Consider the following 22,108-nt stretch of genomic DNA (forward strand, 5'->3'; position numbering starts at 1 on the left):
CTGCAAGTCAACTTCATACTGCAACAGTGCATGATCCCCTCCCTCCAGAAACTGGGTCGCAGAGCAAAGTTGCAGCTTGACAATGACCCAAAACACACATCCAAGACAACCACTGCTTTGCTGAAGAGGCTGAAGGTAAAGGTGATGGACTGGTCAAGCGTGTCTCCAGATTTGAACCCAATAGAACATCTTTGAGGCATCCTCAAGCAGAAGGTGGAGGTGCGCAAAGTCTCAAATATCCACTAGCTCTATATGTCGTAATTGAAGAGTGGAAGAGTGTTCCAGTGGCTACATATGGTAAACTCCGTTCAGGAGAGTAAAGGCAGTTTTGGATAATGATGGTGGTCACACAAAATATTGAGAGTTAACATGTTGTATGTTACTACTGACAACTTTTCGTAAGGGGTGTACTCACTTTTGTTGCCAGTGATTTAGTTTTTATTGGCTATATTTTGAGTTATTTTGAGGGGAAAATAAATTAACTCTGTTGTATATACTGCAGACAGACTACTTTTTATTGTGTCAAAAAATCATTTCATCAGTGTAGTCCCATGAAGAGATGTACTTAAATACTTGAAATGTGAGGGGTGTACTCCCTTTTGTGATACACTGTATGCGCATACATAATATATGTAAGAGGTTTGTGTTTACTATAACCTTTTTGCGCAAGTATAAATCATGTAGAATATCTGCATGAATATAATTACACATATTAGTTAACTAAAGATGATCATCTCATAAGAAAACCGAAATACTAATAGGGCATTAATTAAAATGAATGTTTAGGCCCTGTCAGTGGGGCATTAGAATACGCCGACTGCTCCCCTGCAGAGGGTAAAAGTCCCTCAATGGGGATCCTGAATATGACCTTAAACTATATCTAGTGGTGAGGCCCCAGCTTGTGGGCTTTGGGGAGTGTGGAGCCACCCTTTAATTACCATTGCTCCCAGGTCCACTCTGACCCGGAGTGGTAGTACCTGTTAGGGTCCCAACTATGGGTTAAATAGAAACCGACGTGAAAACAATAAATATATTCTATTAAAAAAATTTTTCTTCAAAATCTTTGGATTCGGCATTAAATAACCCGAAAAGGGTTGATATGATGTAAAACAACCAACCAACCAACCAACCAAAATGAATGTTTAAAAGAATATGCAAATTAGTTAGATCTTTTGCAGATGAATGCAGTTCCATGACCTATATGTAACAAAGTTGTATTTTCTTTTTAAATAAACAGAAAAAAGGTTTGCCTTTTTTCTTCTTGCCCTTCAGGCCAAGATCTTTTTTCTGTTATCAAAGTGTTTGATTGCAGTATCCGTTCCGGCAGATACTGCAATCAAAGTAATATGTGAGGTTGCTCCAACATATCAGACAATTGCTCTTGAGCAATCAGATTTGGTCAATGATACCAATTGTCACTATCCAGTTCCCTCTCGGGGGAGCTGGTCCCCCTTCCTCTCACTCTCCACATTAAAAAAACGACCTTGTGCCTAATTTGCTCGGATAGGGGGGAAGCAAATGAATAACTAAATAAACAGAAAAAAAGGTTCGCCTTTTTTTTTCTTCTTGACCTTCGGGCCAAGCCTTTTTTCTGTTATCAAAGTGTAGTATCTGTTCCAGCAGATACTGCAATCAAAGTAATATGTGTGTCCAACCCCACATATCAAATCATTGACCAAAACTGATTGCTCAAGATCAATGGTCTGATATGTGGGGTTGCCCCTACATAGTACTTTGATTGCAGTATCTGGCAGAACAGATACTACACTTTGATAACAGAAAAAAGGCTTGGCCTGTAGCGGAAACCCTTCATACTAAATATCACTATCCAGTTCTTTCTCAGAACTGGTCCTCCTCCCCTCACTCTCCACATTAACAAAACGACCTTGTGTCTAATTTGCTCAGTGGGGAAGCAAATAATAAATAAATAGAAAAAAAGGTTTTTAATATGAATATCAAAGAACCCAAATTTATAAGAGTATAGATTATAGTTCGGATGTGATATAATTATTTGATAATTGTGTTATCACTTATTCTGTTTATAACATGTATGAGTTCAAATTAAATATTCCTTTTCTTTTCTCTAGGTTTTTCATCACAAAAGACTTGTGGTATAAATGCATGTATCGTCTTCAACTCGTTATCTCTGAGAGGATGAGGATATTCACGAAAGATCTCAGCCTGATGATTGCACTACTAAGGAGTCGGCGCGACATCTCCAAGCTAAAATTAAATGTTTATTATTTTTGTGTGCTCTAGTTGTGACCCCTCCCCCTTTTTTTTCTCTCAAAACTTTTAGCTCACCCCCACGACTCAGCCATGCTTGTCAACAGAAAGACGAGCTTTCGTGAAAATATGGCTTTATCGGATTACGGTCCCGACGAAAATGTCAACGATAGCACGGACATTGACTGGGTGAACAAGGCATGGGTTCGCCGGGTCTTCCGTCTCTGTGCCCTTATTAGTATGATCTCTGTCAGTATGAACACGCCGAAGACGTTCGAGTACCACCCAGAGTTGAAATATGTCACCTTCATCATTGATCTCCTCATCACTTTTCTTTTCACGGCTGAAATGGTCGCAGAGATGCAGATTCGAGGTATCGTCAAGGTAACGCAACATTTTCTTACTATGTCTTTTTGAAAATATTTTGAATTTTTTTCAAAGGAGATGACTTTTTTTTTAATTGCATTTTTACTCCAAACAAGGCACATTGTCACTTTGATGTAGGGGGCTACTAATTGGGACATAATTTGCAGAAATACTATGTAGGGAGTAAAGCAGCAAGATGTCTGTTATTACACTTGAACTTCTGCATGTCAGTACAGTCGGAAGCAGGAACCTGGAAGGAAATTTCAGAGTCTAGCAGTCCTAGGAAAGAAACTATTAGAATGGAAGGCTTTCTTACATCTAGGGATTTCTACTGTGAAGGGGTGGGATTTTGCTCTTTGTCCGGGGTATTTATGTTAAGTGAGGTACACATTTGACCACATTTTTAAATGATGTTACCCCTCGTTGCTAACAATTATTTTGAAAAGTGTCTGCTGAAAGATGTCTTAATACAGTTTTTTTTCTCTACTCCACCCCTCTTTTGTCGAATTTATGCTTTTTTGAAAAATTGAATTAGAGTAAAAGCGAAATAAATTATTTTTGAAGTGTCTTTTGGTTTTAGTCTGTTATTGCACTTTTTCTTCTTTGGTAATATATATTGAAATTATATATTTATAGATATATAGATATACTAGCATTTCAGCCTGGTGTTGCCTGGGTGTTTGGATGTGCGTTTCGAGCAAAAAAAAAAAAAAAAAAAGTGGTAGTAGGAAGGCAGGCTTGAACCCGTACTGTGAAGGAGGAAAAGGACGGGGGAAAAAACCTGACGTCTTAGCTGTTACAACCACCGCCAAACTGAAAGTGACTTATATTTTAATTAAGGCTAGACAATCGAAAGGAGAGGATGACTTTAAAAAATATTGGTAAAAAAGCTTCTGACATATATCCATACTTTATTTTTTTTTTTTTAGAGTCTCACGCCATCAATATCTGCAACAGAGATGAAACTTTCTGATCATGAATGCATAAGTTCGTTCATCATAACAATGCAATTTGCAATCCCCTCTTATCTATTTGGGCAGAATGAAAAATAGGAGGCATTACTTTTGAAATATCTCTTGTATTATATGTATATTTATATATGTATATATAAGCCGTGGTAAAAGCAACCTTTCTAGGAGAAGCAAATCTCTGATTTAAAAAAACAGAAAGCGGGAGACCATTACCCGCATTAAGCTGGTCTGCAGTTTAACTTATTGCTGGCCATCTTGCTCTTGCTTGTTGCTGGATCTCAACATTTTGAACCGAGAGAGAGACTTAGCTGTCGTACAAAGCTAAGACTCTGTAACATCATCTGTGTACAGATACTCCCTTAGGCATTTGTCTATTAAAATGGTCCTGTGGCGATGGAAGTCATTTTTGGGCTCATAGACTTTAAGTGTCTGAGGGAGTGGCACTCGTCTTACAAGACGTTGCAATCATCATCATATTTATATTTATATGTATATATACATGTGTGTATATATACATATATATGTGTGTGTATATTTATATGTATATATATGTGTGTGTATATTTATATGTATATTATTATGTATATATATATATGTGTGTATATTTATATGTATATATATATGTGTGTATATTTATATGTATGTATATGTATATATACATTTATATGTATATATATATGTATATATACATATACAGGGTGACCCCCCCCCCCAAAAAAAAAAGCTAAATGGAGGCCATCTAGAACATATGCTGTAGAACGGAGAAAAAAAGGCCAAAGAAACTTGTGTTTTGATGTGATGTTTTGAATGTAATAAACTAGTTATAACCAAAGTTTCATTTAATTCAGACAAAACACTAAGAAACGGGGCCTAATCAGAGTTGGGGCCAGTTTTTTTTTTTTTATATTTATATTTTTTTTGTATATTTATATATATATATACATATATATATATGTATGTATATATATATATACATATATATATATGTATGTATATATATATATACATATATATATATATATATATATATATGTATATACATATATATACATATACGTATATATATATATATACATATACGTATATATATATATATACATATATACATATACGTATATATACATATATATATACATATACATATATATACATATATATATATATATATATATATATATATATATATATATATATATATATATATATATACACATATAAATCAGAGTCCATTTTCTGTAGGCTGTTTTTGAACCCAGTCAACGATGGGTATTTTTGCTAGTGTATATATATTTTTGGTTTCCCCCGACAAAAGGAGGGTAGACCTGTAAATTCACCCTTGTCCGTTCATTTGTCCATACTTTTCTCAATAACTATGCCTTGGAATTTTTCCAATTTTGCACAAACATTAAACATGATAGCGTGAAATAAGTAACAAAACAGATTTTCCAGTAAAACTCTGGTTGCTCCACTAGGGGTGCTTTTTAGGTTAAAATGGCTAAAATTGACACTTTTTTGCTTATTAAAAAAATTGATGCCTTGGATTTTTATAAAACTTTCTGAAAAATTGTAACTAACTGATTTCTATATAATTTTGTTTGTTTATACTTCGTGATAACTCTTAGGTGTGCCCCAGGGGCTCTTTTAAGGCTAATAAAAACACTCCATTTTTGGGACTATTTTACCTTATTTGTCCAAAATTTTCTGTGTATGTCTATTTAGCAGTTTTGCATGGTGCTGAACTGAAATTTAAATATGGGGACTGTTGGGGCTAAATAGGGGAGGGGGCAAATGATGGACTTAGTCATTTCTTTTTTTTTTTTGAATGGTGCAGAACTCAAATTTACATATGTTAAGGCCTAAGACTGCACCATTTGTTCATTTTGACCTCCCCTAGGAACTTTGGGGGCTAAATGGGGGAGAGGGGTTGTTTGATTGCTGAACTTAGTCATTTTTTATGCCTCGTTCACTGTGAACTCATGGGGGACTATGCATGCTTCGCTTGTTTATTATGGAAATTACTCCAGACAAGACATGAAGCCACTCGGTATAAGGATCTAAAAAGAAAAAAATACTACTGCTTCAAGGTCAAAAAATGGTCAACGATAAGTGTTTGATGAATAGATACAACCCCACAAACCAAATGCGTCTTTCAATTCATCCTTTCTCTTTCCCTTCCAAGCATATTACTTCTGATGCATAAAGCTGAACCTTTTAACACCAAAATTTTATTGTGCATAAAAGCTTATCTGGGTGAGGCCCCATGTTTTGACAAGCTTCTGGGTTTGACCTTTACTCCTGATCTGAAATGGAACACGTACATCAAGTCTGTTGCCAAGGTCGCTGGAAAGATGGTGGGATCCTTCTACTGCTCCAGAAAATACCTCACTACTGATGCAATTCTCTATCTATATAAAAGCCAAGTACGTTCAAGGATGGAATACTGTTGCCATATCTGGGCAGGAGCTGCTAAAAACAGCCTATCCTGCCTTGACAGAGTACAAAATAGACTTCGTGGCTTAGTGGGGGATGCCCTTTTCTCTACCCTGCAACCTCTCTCCCACAGAAGAGACGTTGCGAGCCTATCCTTGTTTTATCGTTATTTCCATGGCAGGTGCTCGTCTGAACTCCAATCTCTGGTCCCCCTCGCCAATCTTTCACGAAAAACACCCGTCTAGCTGAATCCACTGTGAAAAATTTCCCCCACTCTATATCTGTGCCTAAATCAAAACGCGGATTCCATGAACAAAGCTTCTTAGAACTGCACGCCTGTGGAACTCTGTTCCGTCTGCCTGCTTCCCTCCGGACTACAACTTGGATGTCTTCAAGTCCAATGTTAACAAATTCCTAATGAACAGCCCCCTTAATTAAACAATTCATCAAATCTCCACACTAACGTAATGTACTTGCAATAACCCTTATCCCTGAGTGGCTTCCGGGCCTTGATAAGTGGTGATCATTGTGTAAAAAAAAAAAAAAAAAAAAAAAAAATCTCAAACATTAAATGGTCCTCGTCGGTCTTGTTTTTTTGATGTAATTGTTATTGCATGTTTAGCACATAACGCTACCCGTAGACTAAATAAAAGATGAAATAAGGAAAGCAAAAGTAACAAGGCTGTTGCAAGTAAATCCAATATTTTTGTGTGAATTCTCTGATGAATATGAAAAAAATGTACAGGTTGATTGTTGTATATTTTATCGTTTTGTTCTTTCTATGAACTTGACGCAATTTGTTTGGAAGATGCTTTTATTTTTTGTTTACCTTTTCAGGGAGAAGTACCTTATTTGAAAGATCGATGGTGTCAGTTTGATGGGTTCATGGTTCTCTGTCTTTGGCTTTCTGTTATATTACAGGTACATTAACATTTTAATGCAACAGCTATTGTTTTTTGTTTTTTTTAAATATTTTTTTTTAATGGTATTTGTTTTAAATGTTTTTCTATTATTTTTAATATTTGTTATTGTTTTTAATTTTTAATTTTTTTAATTTTTGTTTTTGTTTTTTTTACAGTTTTATTGTTTTTTTTTGTTTGTTATTTTTTATTGTGGTCATTTTTTACTGTTTTTATTTTTATTATTTTTATTGTTTATGTTTTGGTTTTTATAGTTTTCATTATAGTTTATTATTTTATTGTTTTTTTTTGCTTTTTTTATTGTTTGTTAATTTTTTTCTTGCTTATGTATTATGAACAATGTTCCTAATGAATTTTTAGAACAAACATCTCAGAGAAAACATTTTAAACAGAACTTATATCACAAAATGACAATCTTTTTTCTTTAATAATATAATATCTGTCGCCAGTATTGCCTAAGTGTAGAAAAGTGTTGCAAAAATTAACAAAACTTTTAATAATCCGACCCTCCCAGGTTACTCTTTTCATTGTCCGATCCTCCCAGGTTCCTCTTTTCATTGTCCGACTGTCCCAGGATCCTCTTTTCATCGTTCGGCCCTCCCAGGTTCCTCTTTTCATCGTCCGGCCCTCCCAGGTTCCTCTTTTCATCGGCCCTCCCAGGTTCCTCTTTTCATCGTCCGACCCTCCCAGGTTCCTCTTTTCATCGTCCGACCCTCCCAGGTTCCTCTTTTCATCATCCGACTCTCCCAGGATCCTCTTTTTATCGTTTGCCCCTCCCAGGTTCCTCTTTTCATCATCCGACTCTCCCAGGTTCCTCTTTTCATCATCCGACTCTCCCAGGTTCCTCTTTTCATCGTCCGACCCTCCCAGGTTCCTCTTTTCATCGTCCGACCCTCCCAGGTTCCTCTTTTCATCGTTCGGCCCTCCCAGGTTCCTCTTTTCATCGTTCGGCCCTCCCAGGTTCCTCTTTTCATCGTTCGTCCCTCCCAGGTTCCTCTTTTCATCGTTCGTCCCTCCCAGGTTCCTCTTTTCATCGTTCGTCCCTCCCAGGTTCCTCTTTTCATCGTTCGGCCCTCCCAGGTTCCTCTTTTCATCGTTCGGCCCTCCCAGGTTCCTCTTTTCATCGTCCGGCCCTCCCAGGATCCTCTTTTCATATTCCGGCCCTCCCAGGATCCTCTTTTCATCGTCCGGCCCTTCCAGGTTCCCCTTTTCATCGTCCGACCCTCCCAGGTTCCTCTTTTCATTGTCCAGCCCTCCCAAGTTCCTCTTTACATTGTCCAGCCCTCCCAGGATCTTCTTTTCATTGTCCAGCCCTCCCAGGTTCCTCTTTTCATCATCCGACTCTCCCAGGATCTTCTTTTCATCGTTCGGCCCTCTCAGGTTCCTCTTTTCATCGTTCGGCCCTCCCAGGTTCCTCTTTTCATCGTCCGGCCCTCCCAGGTTCCTCTTTTCATCGGCCCTCCCAGGTTCCTCTTTTCATCGTCCGACCCTCCCAGGTTCCTCTTTTCATCGTCCGACCCTCCCAGGTTCCTCTTTTCATCATCCGACTCTCCCAGGTTCCTCTTTTCATCATCCGACTCTCCCAGGTTCCTCTTTTCATCGTCCGACCCTCCCAGGTTCCTCTTTTCATCGTCCGACCCTCCCAGGTTCCTCTTTTCATCGTTCGGCCCTCCCAGGTTCCTCTTTTCATCGTTCGGCCCTCCCAGGTTCCTCTTTTCATCGTTCGTCCCTCCCAGGTTCCTCTTTTCATCGTTCGTCCCTCCCAGGTTCCTCTTTTCATCGTTCGGCCCTCCCAGGTTCCTCTTTTCATCGTTCGGCCCTCCCAGGATCCTCTTTTCATCGTCCGGCCCTCCCAGGATCCTCTTTTCATATTCCGGCCCTCCCAGGATCCTCTTTTCATCGTCCGGCCCTTCCAGGTTCCTCTTTTCATCGTCCGACCCTCCCAGGTTCCTCTTTTCATTGTCCAGCCCTCCCAAGTTCCTCTTTACATTGTCCAGCCCTCCCAGGATCTTCTTTTCATTGTCCAGCCCTCCCAGGTTCCTCTTTTCATCATCCGACTCTCCCAGGATCTTCTTTTCATCGTTCGGCCCTCTCAGGTTCCTCTTTTCATCGTTCGGCCCTCCCAGGATCCTCTTTTCATCGTCCGACCCTCCCAGAATCCTCTTTTCATCGTTCGGCCCTCCCAGGATCCTCTTTTCATCGTCCGACTCTCCAAGGATCTTCTTTTCATCGTTCGGCCCTCCCAGGTTCCTCTTTTCATCGTTCGGCCCTCCCAGGTTGCTCTTTTCATCGTCCGGCCCTCCCAGGTTCCTCTTTTCATCGTTCGGCCCTCCCAGGTTCCTCTTTTCATCGTTCGGCCCTCCCAGGTTCCTCTTTTCATCGTCCGGCCCTCCCAGGGTCCTCTTTTCATCGTCCGGCTCTCCCAGGATCCTCTTTTCATCGTTCGGCCCTCCCAGGATCCTCTTTTCATCATCCGACTCTCCAAGGATCCTCTTTTCATCATCCGACTCTCCAAGGATCCTCTTTTCATCGTTCGGCCCTCCCAGGTTCCTCTTTTCATCGTTCGGCCCTCCCAGGTTCCTCTTTTCATCGTTCGGCCCTCCCAGGTTCCTCTTTTCATCGTTCGGCCCTCCCAGGTTCCTCTTTTCATCGTTCGGCCCTCCCAGGTTCCTCTTTTAATCGTTCGGCCCTCCCAGGTTCCTCTTTTAATCGTTCGGCCCTCCCAGGTTCCTCTTTTCATCGTTCGGCACTCCCAGGTTCCTCTTTTCATCGTCCGGCCCTCCCAGGATCCTCTTTTCATATTCCGACTCTCCCAGGATCCTCTTTTCATCGTCCGGCTCTTCCAGGTTGCTCTTTTCATCGTCCGGCTCTTCCAGGTTGCTCTTTTCATCGTCCGGCTCTTCCAGGTTGCTCTTTTCATCGTCCGGCTCTTCCAGGTTGCTCTTTTCATCGTCCGGCTCTTCCAGGTTGCTCTTTTCATCGTCCGGCTCTTCCAGGTTGCTCTTTTCATCGTCCGGCTCTTCCAGGTTGCTCTTTTCATCGTCCGGCTCTTCCAGGTTGCTCTTTTCATCGTCCGGCTCTTCCAGGTTGCTCTTTTCATCGTCCGGCTCTTCCAGGTTGCTCTTTTCATCGTCCGGCTCTTCCAGGTTGCTCTTTTCATCGTCCGGCTCTTCCAGGTTGCTCTTTTCATCGTCCGGCTCTTCCAGGTTGCTCTTTTACTCGTCCGGCTCTTCCAGGTTGCTCTTTTACTCGTCTGGCTCTTCCAGGTTGCTCTTTTACTCGTCCGGCTCTTCCAGGTTGCTCTTTTACTCGTCCGGCTCTTCCAGGTTGCTCTTTTCATCGTCCGGCTCTTCCAGGTTGCTCTTTTCATCGTCCGGCTCTTCCAGGTTGCTCTTTTCATCGTCCGGCTCTTCCAGGTTGCTCTTTTCATCGTCCGGCTCTTCCAGGTTGCTCTTTTTATCGTCCGGCTCTTCCAGGTTTCTCTGTTCATCGTCCGGCTCTTCCAGGTTTCTCTTTTCATTGTCCGGCTCTTCCAGGTTGCTCTGTTCATCGTCCGGCTCTTCCAGGTTGCTCTTTTCATCGTCCGGCTCTTCCAGGTTGCTCTTTTCATCGTCCGGCTCTTCCAGGTTGCTCTGTTCATCGTCCAGCTCTTCCAGGTTGCTCTGTTCATCGTCCGGCTCTCCCAGGTTCCTCTGTTCATCGTCCGGCTCTCCCAGGTTCCTCTGTTCATCGTCCAGCTCTCCCAGGTTCCTCTGTTCATCGTCCAGCTCTCCCAGGTTCCTCTGTTCATCGTCTCGCTCTTCCAGGTTGCTCTGTTCATCGTTCGGCTCTTCCAGGTTGCTCTGTTCATCGTCTGGCTCTTCCAGGTATCTCTGTTCATCGTCTGGCTCTTCCAGGTATCTCTGTTCATCGTCTGGCTCTTCCAGGTTGCTCTGTTCATCGTCCGGCTCTTCCAGGTTGCTCTGTTCATCGTCCGGCTCTTCCAGGTTGCTCTGTTCATCGTCCGGCTCTTCCAGGTTGCTCTGTTCATCGTCCGGCTCTTCCAGGTTGCTCTTTTCATCGTCCGGCTCTTCCAGGTTGCTCTGTTCATCGTCCGGCTCTTCCAGGTTGCTCTTTTCATCGTCCGGCTCTTCAAGGTTGCGCTGTTCATCGTCCGGCTCTTCCAGGTTGCTCTGTTCATCGTCCGGCTCTTCCAGGTTGCTCTTTTCATCGTCCGGCTCTTCCAGGTTGCTCTTTTCATCGTCCGGCTCTTCCAGGTTGCTCTGTTCATCGTCCGGCTCTTCTAGGTTGCTCTGTTCATCGTCCGGCTCTTCTAGGTTGCTCTGTTCATCGTCCGGCTCTTCTAGGTTGCTCTGTTCATCGTCCGGCTCTTCCAGGTTGCTCTGTTCATCGTCCGGCTCTTCGAGGTTGCTCTGTTCATCGTCCGGCTCTTCCAGGTTGCTCTGTTCATCGTCCGGCTCTTCGAGGTTGCTCTGTTCATCGTCCGGCTCTTCGAGGTTGCTCTGTTCATCGTCCGGCTCTTCGAGGTTGCTCTGTTCATCGTCCGGCTCTTCGAGGTTGCTCTTTTCATCGTCCGGCTCTTCCAGGTTGCTCTTTTCATCGTCCGGCTCTTCCAGGTTGCTCTTTTCATCGTCCGGCTCTTCCAGGTTGCTCTTTTCATCGTCCGGCTCTTCCAGGTTGCTCTTTTCATCGTCCGGCTCTTCCAGGTTGCTCTTTTCATCGTCCGGCTCTTCCAGGTTGCTCTTTTCATCGTCCGGCTCTTTCAGGTTGCTCTTTTCATCGTCCGGCTCTTCGAGGTTGCTCTGTTCATCGTCCGGCTCTTCCAGGTTGCTCTGTTCATCGTCCGGCTCTTCCAGGTTGCTCTTTTCATCGTCCGGCTCTTTCAGGTTGCTCTTTTCATCGTCCGGCTCTTCGAGGTTGCTCTTTTCATCGTCCGGCTCTTCCAGGTTGCTCTTTTCATCGTCCGGCTCTTCCAGGTTGCTCTTTTCATCGTCCGGCTCTTCCAGGTTGCTCTTTTCATCGTCCGGCTCTTCCAGGTTGCTCTTTTCATCGTCCGGCTCTTCCAGGTTGCTCTTTTCATCGTCCGGCTCTTCCAGGTTGCTCTTTTCATCGTCCGGCTCTTCCAGGTTGCTCTTTTCATCGTCCGGCTCTTCCAGGTTGCTCTTTTCATCGTCCGGCTCTTCCAGGTTGCTCTTTTCATCGTCCGGCTCTTCCAGGTTGCTCTTTTCATCGTCCGGCTCTTCCAGGTTGCTCTTTTCATCGTCCGGCTCTTCCAGGTTGCTCTTTTCATCGTCCGGCTCTTCCAGGTTGCTCTTTTCATCGTCCGGCTCTTCCAGGTTGCTCTTTTCATCGTCCGGCTCTTCCAGGTTGCTCTTTTCATCGTCCGGCTCTTCCAGGTTGCTCTTTTCATCGTCCGGCTCTTCCAGGTTGCTCTTTTCATCGTCCGGCTCTTCCAGGTTGCTCTTTTCATCGTCCGGCTCTTCCAGGTTGCTCTTTTCATCGTCCGGCTCTTCCAGGTTGCTCTTTTCATCGTCCGGCTCTTCCAGGTTGCTCTTTTCATCGTCCGGCTCTTCCAGGTTGCTCTTTTCATCGTCCGGCTCTTCCAGGTTGCTCTTTTCATCGTCCGGCTCTTCCAGGTTGCTCTTTTCATCGTCCGGCTCTTCGAGGTTGCTCTTTTCATCGTCCGGCTCTTTCAGGTTGCTCTTTTCATCGTCCGGCTCTTTCAGGTTGCTCTTTTCATCGTCCGGCTCTTCCAGGTTGCTCTTTTCATCGTCCGGCTCTTCGAGGTTGCTCTTTTCATCGTCCGGCTCTTCGAGGTTGCTCTTTTCATCGTCCGGCTCTTCCAGGTTGCTCTTTTCATCGTCCGGCTCTTCCAGGTTGCTCTTTTCATCGTCCGGCTCTTTCAGGTTGCTCTTTTCATCGTCCGGCTCTTCGAGGTTGCTCTTTTCATCGTCCGGCTCTTTCAGGTTGCTCTTTTCATCGTCCGGCTCTTCGAGGTTGCTCTTTTCATCGTCCGGCTCTTTCAGGTTGCTCTTTTCATCGTCCGGCTCTTCCAGGTTGCTCTTTTCATCGTCCGGCTCTTCCAGGTTGCTCTTTTCATCGTCCGGCTCTTCCAGGTTGCTCTTTTCATCGTCCGGCTCTTCCAGGTTGCTCTTTTCATCGTCCGGCTCTTCCAGGTTGCTCTTTTCATCGTCCGGCTCTTCCAGGTTGCTCTTTTCATCGTCCGGCTCTTCCAGGTTGCTCTTTTCATCGTCCGGCTCTTCGAGGTTGCTCTTTTCATCGTCCGGCTCTTCGAGGTTGCTCTTTTCATCGTCCGGCTCTTTCAGGTTGCTCTTTTCATCGTCCGGCTCTTTCAGGTTGCTCTTTTCATCGTCCGGCTCTTCCAGGTTGCTCTTTTCATCGTCCGGCTCTTCGAGGTTGCTCTTTTCATCGTCCGGCTCTTCGAGGTTGCTCTTTTCATCGTCCGGCTCTTCCAGGTTGCTCTTTTCATCGTCCGGCTCTTCCAGGTTGCTCTTTTCATCGTCCGGCTCTTTCAGGTTGCTCTTTTCATCGTCCGGCTCTTCGAGGTTGCTCTTTTCATCGTCCGGCTCTTTCAGGTTGCTCTTTTCATCGTCCGGCTCTTCGAGGTTGCTCTTTTCATCGTCCGGCTCTTTCAGGTTGCTCTTTTCATCGTCCGGCTCTTCCAGGTTGCTCTTTTCATCGTCCGGCTCTTCCAGGTTGCTCTTTTCATCGTCCGGCTCTTCCAGGTTGCTCTTTTCATCGTCCGGCTCTTCCAGGTTGCTCTTTTCATCGTCCGGCTCTTCCAGGTTGCTCTGTTCATCATCTGCCTTTTCCTTTTTTACTCCTCTCCTTTCATCTGGCATTCCCCAGATCTTCTTCTCACTCTCTGGCCTTCTATTTTACTCCTATTAACATCTGTCCTTACAACATTCTTCTTTTCATCGTCTGTCCCTCCCCCAGTTAATTTTCTCATTGTTTACTCCCCAATTTTCATTTTTTTATTTTTATTTTCATTTCTTTTTAATTTTTATCCAATTAAAAATTACTCTCAGATGCAATTCTACCGAAATGAATTATTTCACTGATAATTTGTATCTTATTTTTTATTCTAATTTCAGATATTTGAAATGCGGGGAATCATTTCAAATTACACATTCTTATCAATACTTCGCTGTCCTCGTCCTCTCATCCTCGTTCGTGTTTTCAGAGTCTTCCTTAAGTTCCAATTGCCCAAGACAAGAATTAATTCAATCTTCAAGTAAGTCAGACCAAAAACAAAGTTTTGGTAGGTACGTAGGATTGAACCCGAAGCCCTAGGCGAAGTTGGAAAATAAAATGTGAAAAAAACATGACATGTTCACCGATCGGCCAGCAAGAAAGAGCTACTGAAAGACATTTGAATTTATTTAAGTAGGAAGAGATTTGACAGGTGCCCGCACCTAATGACTTCATGAGGTCAAGTGGAAATTGTGGAGTTAACATTTTTCTGCATGCGTTACGACGATGTAGCAATAGCTAGTCAGCAGTTAACATTTTCTGCGGGACAGTTTTTAATGAGGTCAATAACCCGGTTTGCTTGTTTTTACCCAACTTTGGGGAAAACCAGCTCCCCGTTTATTAGGGGAGTATTCAGACGAAAGCAATTGTCTGATATGACGCAGCCGACATTGACCAAACGTTTACATCGCTTGACAAAACATGGCCCAGTTGATCATCAGAGAACAAATAATTTTTGTCTAAATTTTAGATATGATTCATCCCGGGCAACACCAATCAAGAATATAACGACATATGCACACAAATAACTACTCTTTATTTAATACACTAGTAGGGGTACTCAGCATTACCCGGGTCATATGAAAATGAAGTTATGTTTGCCTACACTTGTTAAATGATTTTTATTTACTTTTTTCTGTGCAATAATTTATATATGTTTGAAAAAGAAAAAAAAATCCACAGATGTCACCCACTGCTACGAATTCAGAATAGGGGCATGTCAGCAAGAAAAGAAGTTTTAAGTGATTACGATTAAAAAAAAAAAAAAAAAAAATGTGATTTAGGTAAGTAATATTCATGCATTTAATAGTAATCTGATCTTTAAATCAACCCTCAGCTAAATCAACTGCCGATAAAAAAAAAAAAAAAAAATTCCAAATAAGAAAAATCATTTTTGTTTTAATTTAATCAACTGCCGATACAAAAAAAAAAATGGCAAGTAAATAATACAAAGTGCAAAACAAAAAATCTTTTAATCCTGTTTAAATGCAAAAGCTTGCCGTAAGAAACATTTTCAAAAATATGTTTGAAAGAAAAAAAAGTAAAAAAATGTTCTCCATAAGGTGGGTGGAAATCAAACACAAAAACTAAGTTATAAGATAAACTTCTAACCCATTCAGCCACAGCGATGGTCATACCATGACTTTGCAAATTTATGTAAACTTATTCGGGAGGTAAAGCTGTTCGCATATGCGCAGATGTTGAAATTGTTTAGAAAGAAACGATTTTATGTGACCCTTATAAGATTCTGCAGTCATTAAAGTAGAAAAAAAATGAATATTTTGTTCTAAATTTCACATATTATGCAACGGAATCATTTTTTTTTTACAATCTTTTTTCAAAGTTTGGGCACTTGTACAGTTTAATCAAGACATTAAAAAATGAAAATATCGAAAAAAGGTTATATTGTACATATCCGTTTTGGACTGAAGATCTCCGAAAAAAAATTAATTTAATTTGATTGGGTATTTTTTTTTTATATACAGCAGAAAAACACATTTCTATGAGAGCGAGTTGAAGTCAGCCATTGTTGAAATTTTTAACACGCCACGGGGAGATAACTCAGTCTAAAGTGCCAACACACCTTCCGCATCTTTAATATTAGCTTTTCTTCCTAAAAATCGAACCTTTTGCTCGGTATCATAAATTGTTTGTTTTTTTTTGCTGTAAAAGAAAAAAACTACTTGATGAAATTAAGTGAAATTTTTGTTTGGAGAACTTCATTGTTATATGTATTATTTTAATTGGAATTCATTATTGAGATGAGGATTATTTATATAATAATGAATTCCAATTAAATTATTATATACCATTCGGTACGGACCCGGCCATGGAAGATAAAAAAATCCAACCTTGATCGCCCTTCAGGGCCCGTGACGCAGTTGATAGACGTTGAATCTCTATGGTTCCAGATGTGAATTATCTGAAGATAGAGGTTTCAATCCTACCCAAAGCGTGCCAGAGGTTTACTTGGCCAAAACGTGGTGAGACAACAACAACTACGGATGGCAGTGATTGCTGAGAATGCAGTTAGGAGATTCAAAGTTCCTATCCGTCGCGGTTACCACCTGATGAAGGCGAGAGGAATAGTTGGCCAAAGCATCGTGAAACAACTAATAAAGATGAGAATAATAGTCCGCAATAAATAAATTAATATAAATAATACTCATCTCAATAATGAATTCCAATTAAAAACAATTAAATAATTTATCATATTGGTTGATTTTTCATTTTTATTTTCATTTTTCTCTCTCTCCAGGCGTTCAAGTCAACAAATCTTCAATGTAACAATATTCTTCCTCTTCTTCATGTCATTATACGGCATATTAGGAGTTCAGTTCTTTGGAGAGATGAAACATCACTGCGTTGTGAATGAAACAAATCCTCAGTAAGTAGCTTCATTTTATTTATTCAGCCATTTTGTACACTTCATCATTCGTCTAAGGGAAATAACTCCATTTTACTTAGATCCGTTCATTTTTTTTTTTCATTTGGGGCACTAAATGTTGTAGACGCGTGCTAGGGGTCACAAATGAAAGAAACCAAAAGTAGTGTAAAGTGTATAAAATATAATATGTATTTATCATAAATAATACAGGAGCCACTAAAGTGGTATGAGAGGAACGTGTTCGTAGCATGCAGTTAAATATGGTATGAATGTCTCCATTTAGTCTCTAAAACCAGTGGTATTCATAGGACTGGTTGATTCCACTTAGTTCTGAAATAGGTGTGATTTGTACCCCACAACACTAAATCCAATGCAACTTTGAGGAATTGTTTTCTTTTTTTTTTTTTTTTTTTGACTACTTTTTTAAAAACAAAAAAAAAATGAATATTTGTTTTTGATTACTTTATTTAACAAAAAAAATGAATATTTGTTTTTGATTACATTATTTAACAAAAAAAAATGAATATTTGTTTTTGATTACTTTATTTAACAAAAAAAAAATGAATATTTGTTTTTGATTACTTTATTTAACAAAAAAAATGAATATTTGTTTTTGATTACTTTATTTAACAAAAAAAATGAATATTTGTTTTTGATTACATTATTTAACAAAAAAAATGAATATTTGTTTTTGATTACTTTATTTAACAAAAAAAAATGAATATTTGTTTTTGATTACTTTATTTAACAAAAAAAATGAATATTTGTTTTTGATTACTTTATTCAACAAAAAAAATGAATATTTGTTTTTGATTACTTTATTCAACAAAAAAAAATGAATATTTGTTTTTGATTACTTTATTTAACAAAAAAAAATGAATATTTGTTTTTGATTACTTTATTTAACAAAAAAAAAATGAATATTTGGTTTTTGATTACTTTATTTAACAAAAAAAAATGAATATTTGTTTTTGATTACTTTATTTAACAAAAAAAAATGAATATTTGTTTTTGATTACTTTATTTAACAAAAAAAATGAATATTTGTTTTTGATTACTTTATTCAACAAAAAAAAATGAATATTTGTTTTTAATTATTTTATTCAACAAAAAAAAATGAATATTTGTTTTTGATTACTTTATTTAGCAAAAAAATGAATACTTGTTTTTGATTACTTTATTCAACAAAAAAAATGAATATTTGTTTTTGATTACTTTATTTAACAAAAAAAAATGAATATTTATTTTTGATTACTTTATTTAGCAAAAAAAAAATGAATATTTGTTTTTGATTACTTTATTTAGCAAAAAAATGAATATTTGTTTTTGATTACTTTATTCAACAAAAAAAATGAATATTTGTTTTTGATTACTTTATTTAGCAAAAAAATGAATATTTGTTTTTGATTACTTTATTCAACAAAAAAAATGAATATTTGTTTTTGATTACTTTATTCAACAAAAAAAAATGAATATTTGTTTTTGATTACTTTATTCAACAAAAAAAAATGAATATTTGTTTTTGATTACTTTATTCAACAAAAAAAATGAATATTTGTTTTTGATTACTTTATTCAACAAAAAAAAATGAATATTTGTTTTTGATTACTTTATTCAACAAAAAAAAATGAATATTTGTTTTTGATTACTTTATTTAACAAAAAAAATGAATATTTGTTTTTGATTACTTTATTCAACAAAAAAAAATGAATATTTGTTTTTGATTACTTTATTCAACAAAAAAAATGAATATTTGTTTTTGATTACTTTATTCAACAAAAAAAAATGAATATTTGTTTTTGATTACTTTATTCAACAAAAAAAAATGAATATTTGTTTTTGATTACTTTATTTAACAAAAAAAAATGAATATTTGTTTTTGATTACTTTATTTAACAAAAAAAATGAATATTTGTTTTTGATTACTTTATTTAACAAAAAAAAATGAATATTTGTTTTTGATTACTTTATTCAACAAAAAAAAATGAATATTTGTTTTTAATTATTTTGTTCAACAAAAAAAAATGAATATTTGTTTTTGATTACTTTATTTAGCAAAAAAAAAATGAATATTTGTTTTTGATTACTTTATTCAACAAAAAAAAAATGAATATTTGTTTTTGATTACTTTAACAAAAAAAATGAATATTTGTTTTTGATTACTTTATTCAACAAAAAAAAATGAATATTTGTTTTTGATTACTTTATTTAACAAAAAAAATGAATATTTGTTTTTGATTACTTTATTTAACAAAAAAAAACTGGGTACTTGTACAGTTTATTCAAGAAATTAAAAAATGAAAATATCGAGGGTTGGGGGGAAAGAAGTTATATTGTATGTATCTGTTTTCGACTGAAGATCTCCAAGAAAAAATTTCACTTTATTTGATCGAGTAGTTTTTTTTTATAGCAGAAAAAACACGTTTTTATGACAGCATGCTGAAGGTAGCCATGTTTGGATTTTTAGAACACTCCGCAGGGAGATAACTAAGTCTAAAGCGCCGATACCCCCCTCCCCATCTTAAATAATAGCTTTGCTTCTTAAAAATCGAAACAGTATCATAAGAAATTGTTTTTTCGCTGTAAAAAAAAAAACTACTTGATGAAATTGAGTGAAATTTTTCTTTTTTTTTTTTTTTTTCGGAGAACTTTATTCCATAATGGATACGTACAATATAATTATTTTTCGATATTTTCATTTTTTAATGTCTTGATTAAACTGTACAAATACCAAAAGATGTTAGGTTTTTTAAAGAATATAATCTTTAACATTACTAAATGGAAAGAAAATGCAATGGTAATTTAAGAGGAGTTGTAATTTTTATTAAACAAAACATTTAAAAATAAAACAAGAAGGAAAACTTTTAAAACTGTTGTGACTGCTTTTTCTGTTTTTTAATGTAACAATTTCAGTTAATGTTTATTACACAAAACTGCAACAACGTTTTTTTCTTCTTTTTTTTTCTTTTACATGAAACAATTTTTGTACATTACGAATTTAAATTAGGTATTTCTCTATTTCTTTTCTTACAATTCCTCAAGGTTACGTTTTCTTGATAAAAATTTAAAAAGTAGTTGAGAAAAAAAACTTACTTTCTCAAGAGTTGTGTTAGTTTCAGCATCCCAAATTCTAATTATTGTTAGCTCTCTCAGACCAATGACAAGTTGTACAAAAGTGCCATTTATTCATACAGTAATAATTTTTTTGTGTGCTTCTATAGAAAAAGACATGAAACTTGCATTCAAAATAAAAACTCTTTTATATACTTTTATGCATATATATATATATATATATATATATATATATATATATATATAATAAGTTATAAAATATATAGTAAGTTATAAAATATATATGGCGATTATAACTTACTAACTAGCTCTACCTACGTATTGAGCACTTTTGAAGTAAATACTTAAAGTTTACGCATAAATCTATACTTTCGTATATTAATTTTATGTGAGTAAATTAAGTAGTTACATATATATATATATATTGTTTAAAATATAATTATCCACTGACACGTGTTTTGTCGTCTACGACTTAGCAGAGTGGCTAAATCTAGCAAAATTCGAAATCGGGACTCCATGGAAAGAAGCGACTGCTGGATGTATCGCGATATATGTAGATGTTGTTTATTTGTTTTTGTTTGCAATACTTTTTATCTATATATATATATATATATATATATATATATATATATATATATATATAAAAGCGAAAATGTATGTATGTTTGTGTGTATGTTTGGATGTCTGCTAAACTTTCAACAGACGCGAGGAAAATTCACAAACTTGGTATCCCATCGAAGCTCCATCCTTTGCTTGAAAAATATCGAAAAATTGGCCAAAAACGTTAACTTTTTCACCCCGAAATCGACAATTTTCGACAGGGGGGGTCAACAAAAATGGTCCTCTCGTGACAATACCGATTCTACGCATGCATCAGATGACGTCGTGACCTGATTTACTTTAAATAGTTGAAAAACCAAACAAATTTCATGAACGTCGCCTTAGCTCAGTTGGTTAAGGCCTTGATTCATTATCTAGATGTTTTGGGTTCGAATAGTGGTGTGAGATGGTTTTTTTTTTTTTTTTCTGATTTTTTTTAAATTTTAACATTGAAACAGGCTTATTTAAGCCATTTTTCACGTGTTCGTTTTCTGTTTTCATCGTTCGTTTGCCTTACGTTAGTTTTTTTTTTTTTTTTTCCTGCTTAATGTTAACGTTGTTTTCTTTTTTTACTTCGCTTATAACAAACAAACCCACGTCGTCGTCGTAACTGTCGACGACTTCCAGTCATGCACAAATTCAAACATCTTTCACTAACTCATTCTGGCTGGACGATTTTATTTTCAAACTTCGCCTCAGGGCTTCGGGTTCGACCCCACCTGGGTTCTTTTTTATTTAACACTACACACACCTCCAAACACCCGGGCAACGCCAGGTACTCCTCGCTAGTATATATATAAAAGTGAGAATAAGGGAATATATATATATATATATATATATGATAAGGGAATAAAGAATAGTGAAGGATTCTTTAAATGGAGACTTATCAAGATATGAAAAGATCAACGTGTGAGGTGGAGGAAAATATATAAATTATTTTATTTTATCTAATTTTCTTTTATATATACATGGGCGGCAAAAAGAAAGTCTGCACTTGTAATTTTTTCAAAAACTGCAAATTTAAGCTGAATTTAATGTAACTGTTTAAACAAATAAAAAATAACTTCAAATTGAGGAGGCAAAAAGAAAGTCCACACAATGGAAAATTGTTATTTAAATGTAACTTTAGGACATTAATGCAACACAAATACAACAGGAACACAATGAACTAGTTAATATTTAGTAGCATAGCTCTTCTGCAATTTGACAGCCCGCAATCTTTTGGGAATTCCTTGAATTAGACTACAGCAATACTCCGAGATTAATATACTTGGTCGATTTGATTCGACCTTACAAGGACCTGGACGATTGGTACTAATAATGCCCACACCAAAACTGAACCTTCACCACCTTGCAGCATTGAAACTGAGCACATAGGATTAAATTTTTCATCTCTCCTCCGACGGATGTACTGCCTACCATCACTGCCTAGCTTACTAAACGTGCTTTCATCGTTAAAAAGCACTTTCAACCAATATGAAGAATCACAATCTTTATTGCATCTCACAAAGTACAGACAGCGCCTTTTGTTCTTTACAGGAATCATCGTCTTGCGAATTAAATTCGTTTAATCTGTTCTTAAAAGTAGAAAGAGAGCACTTTTTAACAAGATTTCACTTTTGTTGGATTTGGGGAGCCGTTTCAAATCTCTGTTTCTTAGGCTGCGAATCTTGATAGCATTGTTTTCTCTGTTAGAAGGTACTCTAGTACAACCAGATTTAGAAGTTAGAAGTAACTCTAGTACGAGCATATTTAGGGGCATTACGAACACTGCCGGTGTTTTGGTGCTTTTGCACAGTCTTTCGTACCGTTTTCTCATCACATTTCAATCTGCAGCTGATTTCTTGATTAGATAAACC

At 37.8% G+C, this 22,108-nt stretch overlaps 1 protein-coding gene across 2 annotated transcripts in view; it reads left to right on the forward strand.

Annotated features, from left to right (window-relative positions):
• LOC145287748 (sodium leak channel NALCN-like) overlaps positions 1 to 22,108 on the forward strand; it is a 275,430-nt gene that overhangs the window by 24,559 nt on the left and 228,763 nt on the right. For both annotated transcript variants that reach the window (XM_080135514.1, XM_080135515.1), the window contains exons 2-5: positions 2,088 to 2,610; positions 6,831 to 6,914; positions 14,032 to 14,171; positions 16,449 to 16,577. In XM_080135514.1, the coding sequence (XP_079991640.1) occupies positions 2,320 to 2,610; positions 6,831 to 6,914; positions 14,032 to 14,171; positions 16,449 to 16,577 (644 nt within the window). In that variant the 5' untranslated portion in view covers positions 2,088 to 2,319. The remainder of the gene's footprint in view (positions 1 to 2,087; positions 2,611 to 6,830; positions 6,915 to 14,031; positions 14,172 to 16,448; positions 16,578 to 22,108) is intronic.

This window comes from Euprymna scolopes, chromosome 11, assembly GCF_053919585.1.
Source record: "Euprymna scolopes isolate OS-2025 chromosome 11, ASM5391958v1, whole genome shotgun sequence".
Lineage (NCBI taxonomy): Eukaryota > Metazoa > Mollusca > Cephalopoda > Sepiida > Sepiolidae > Euprymna > Euprymna scolopes.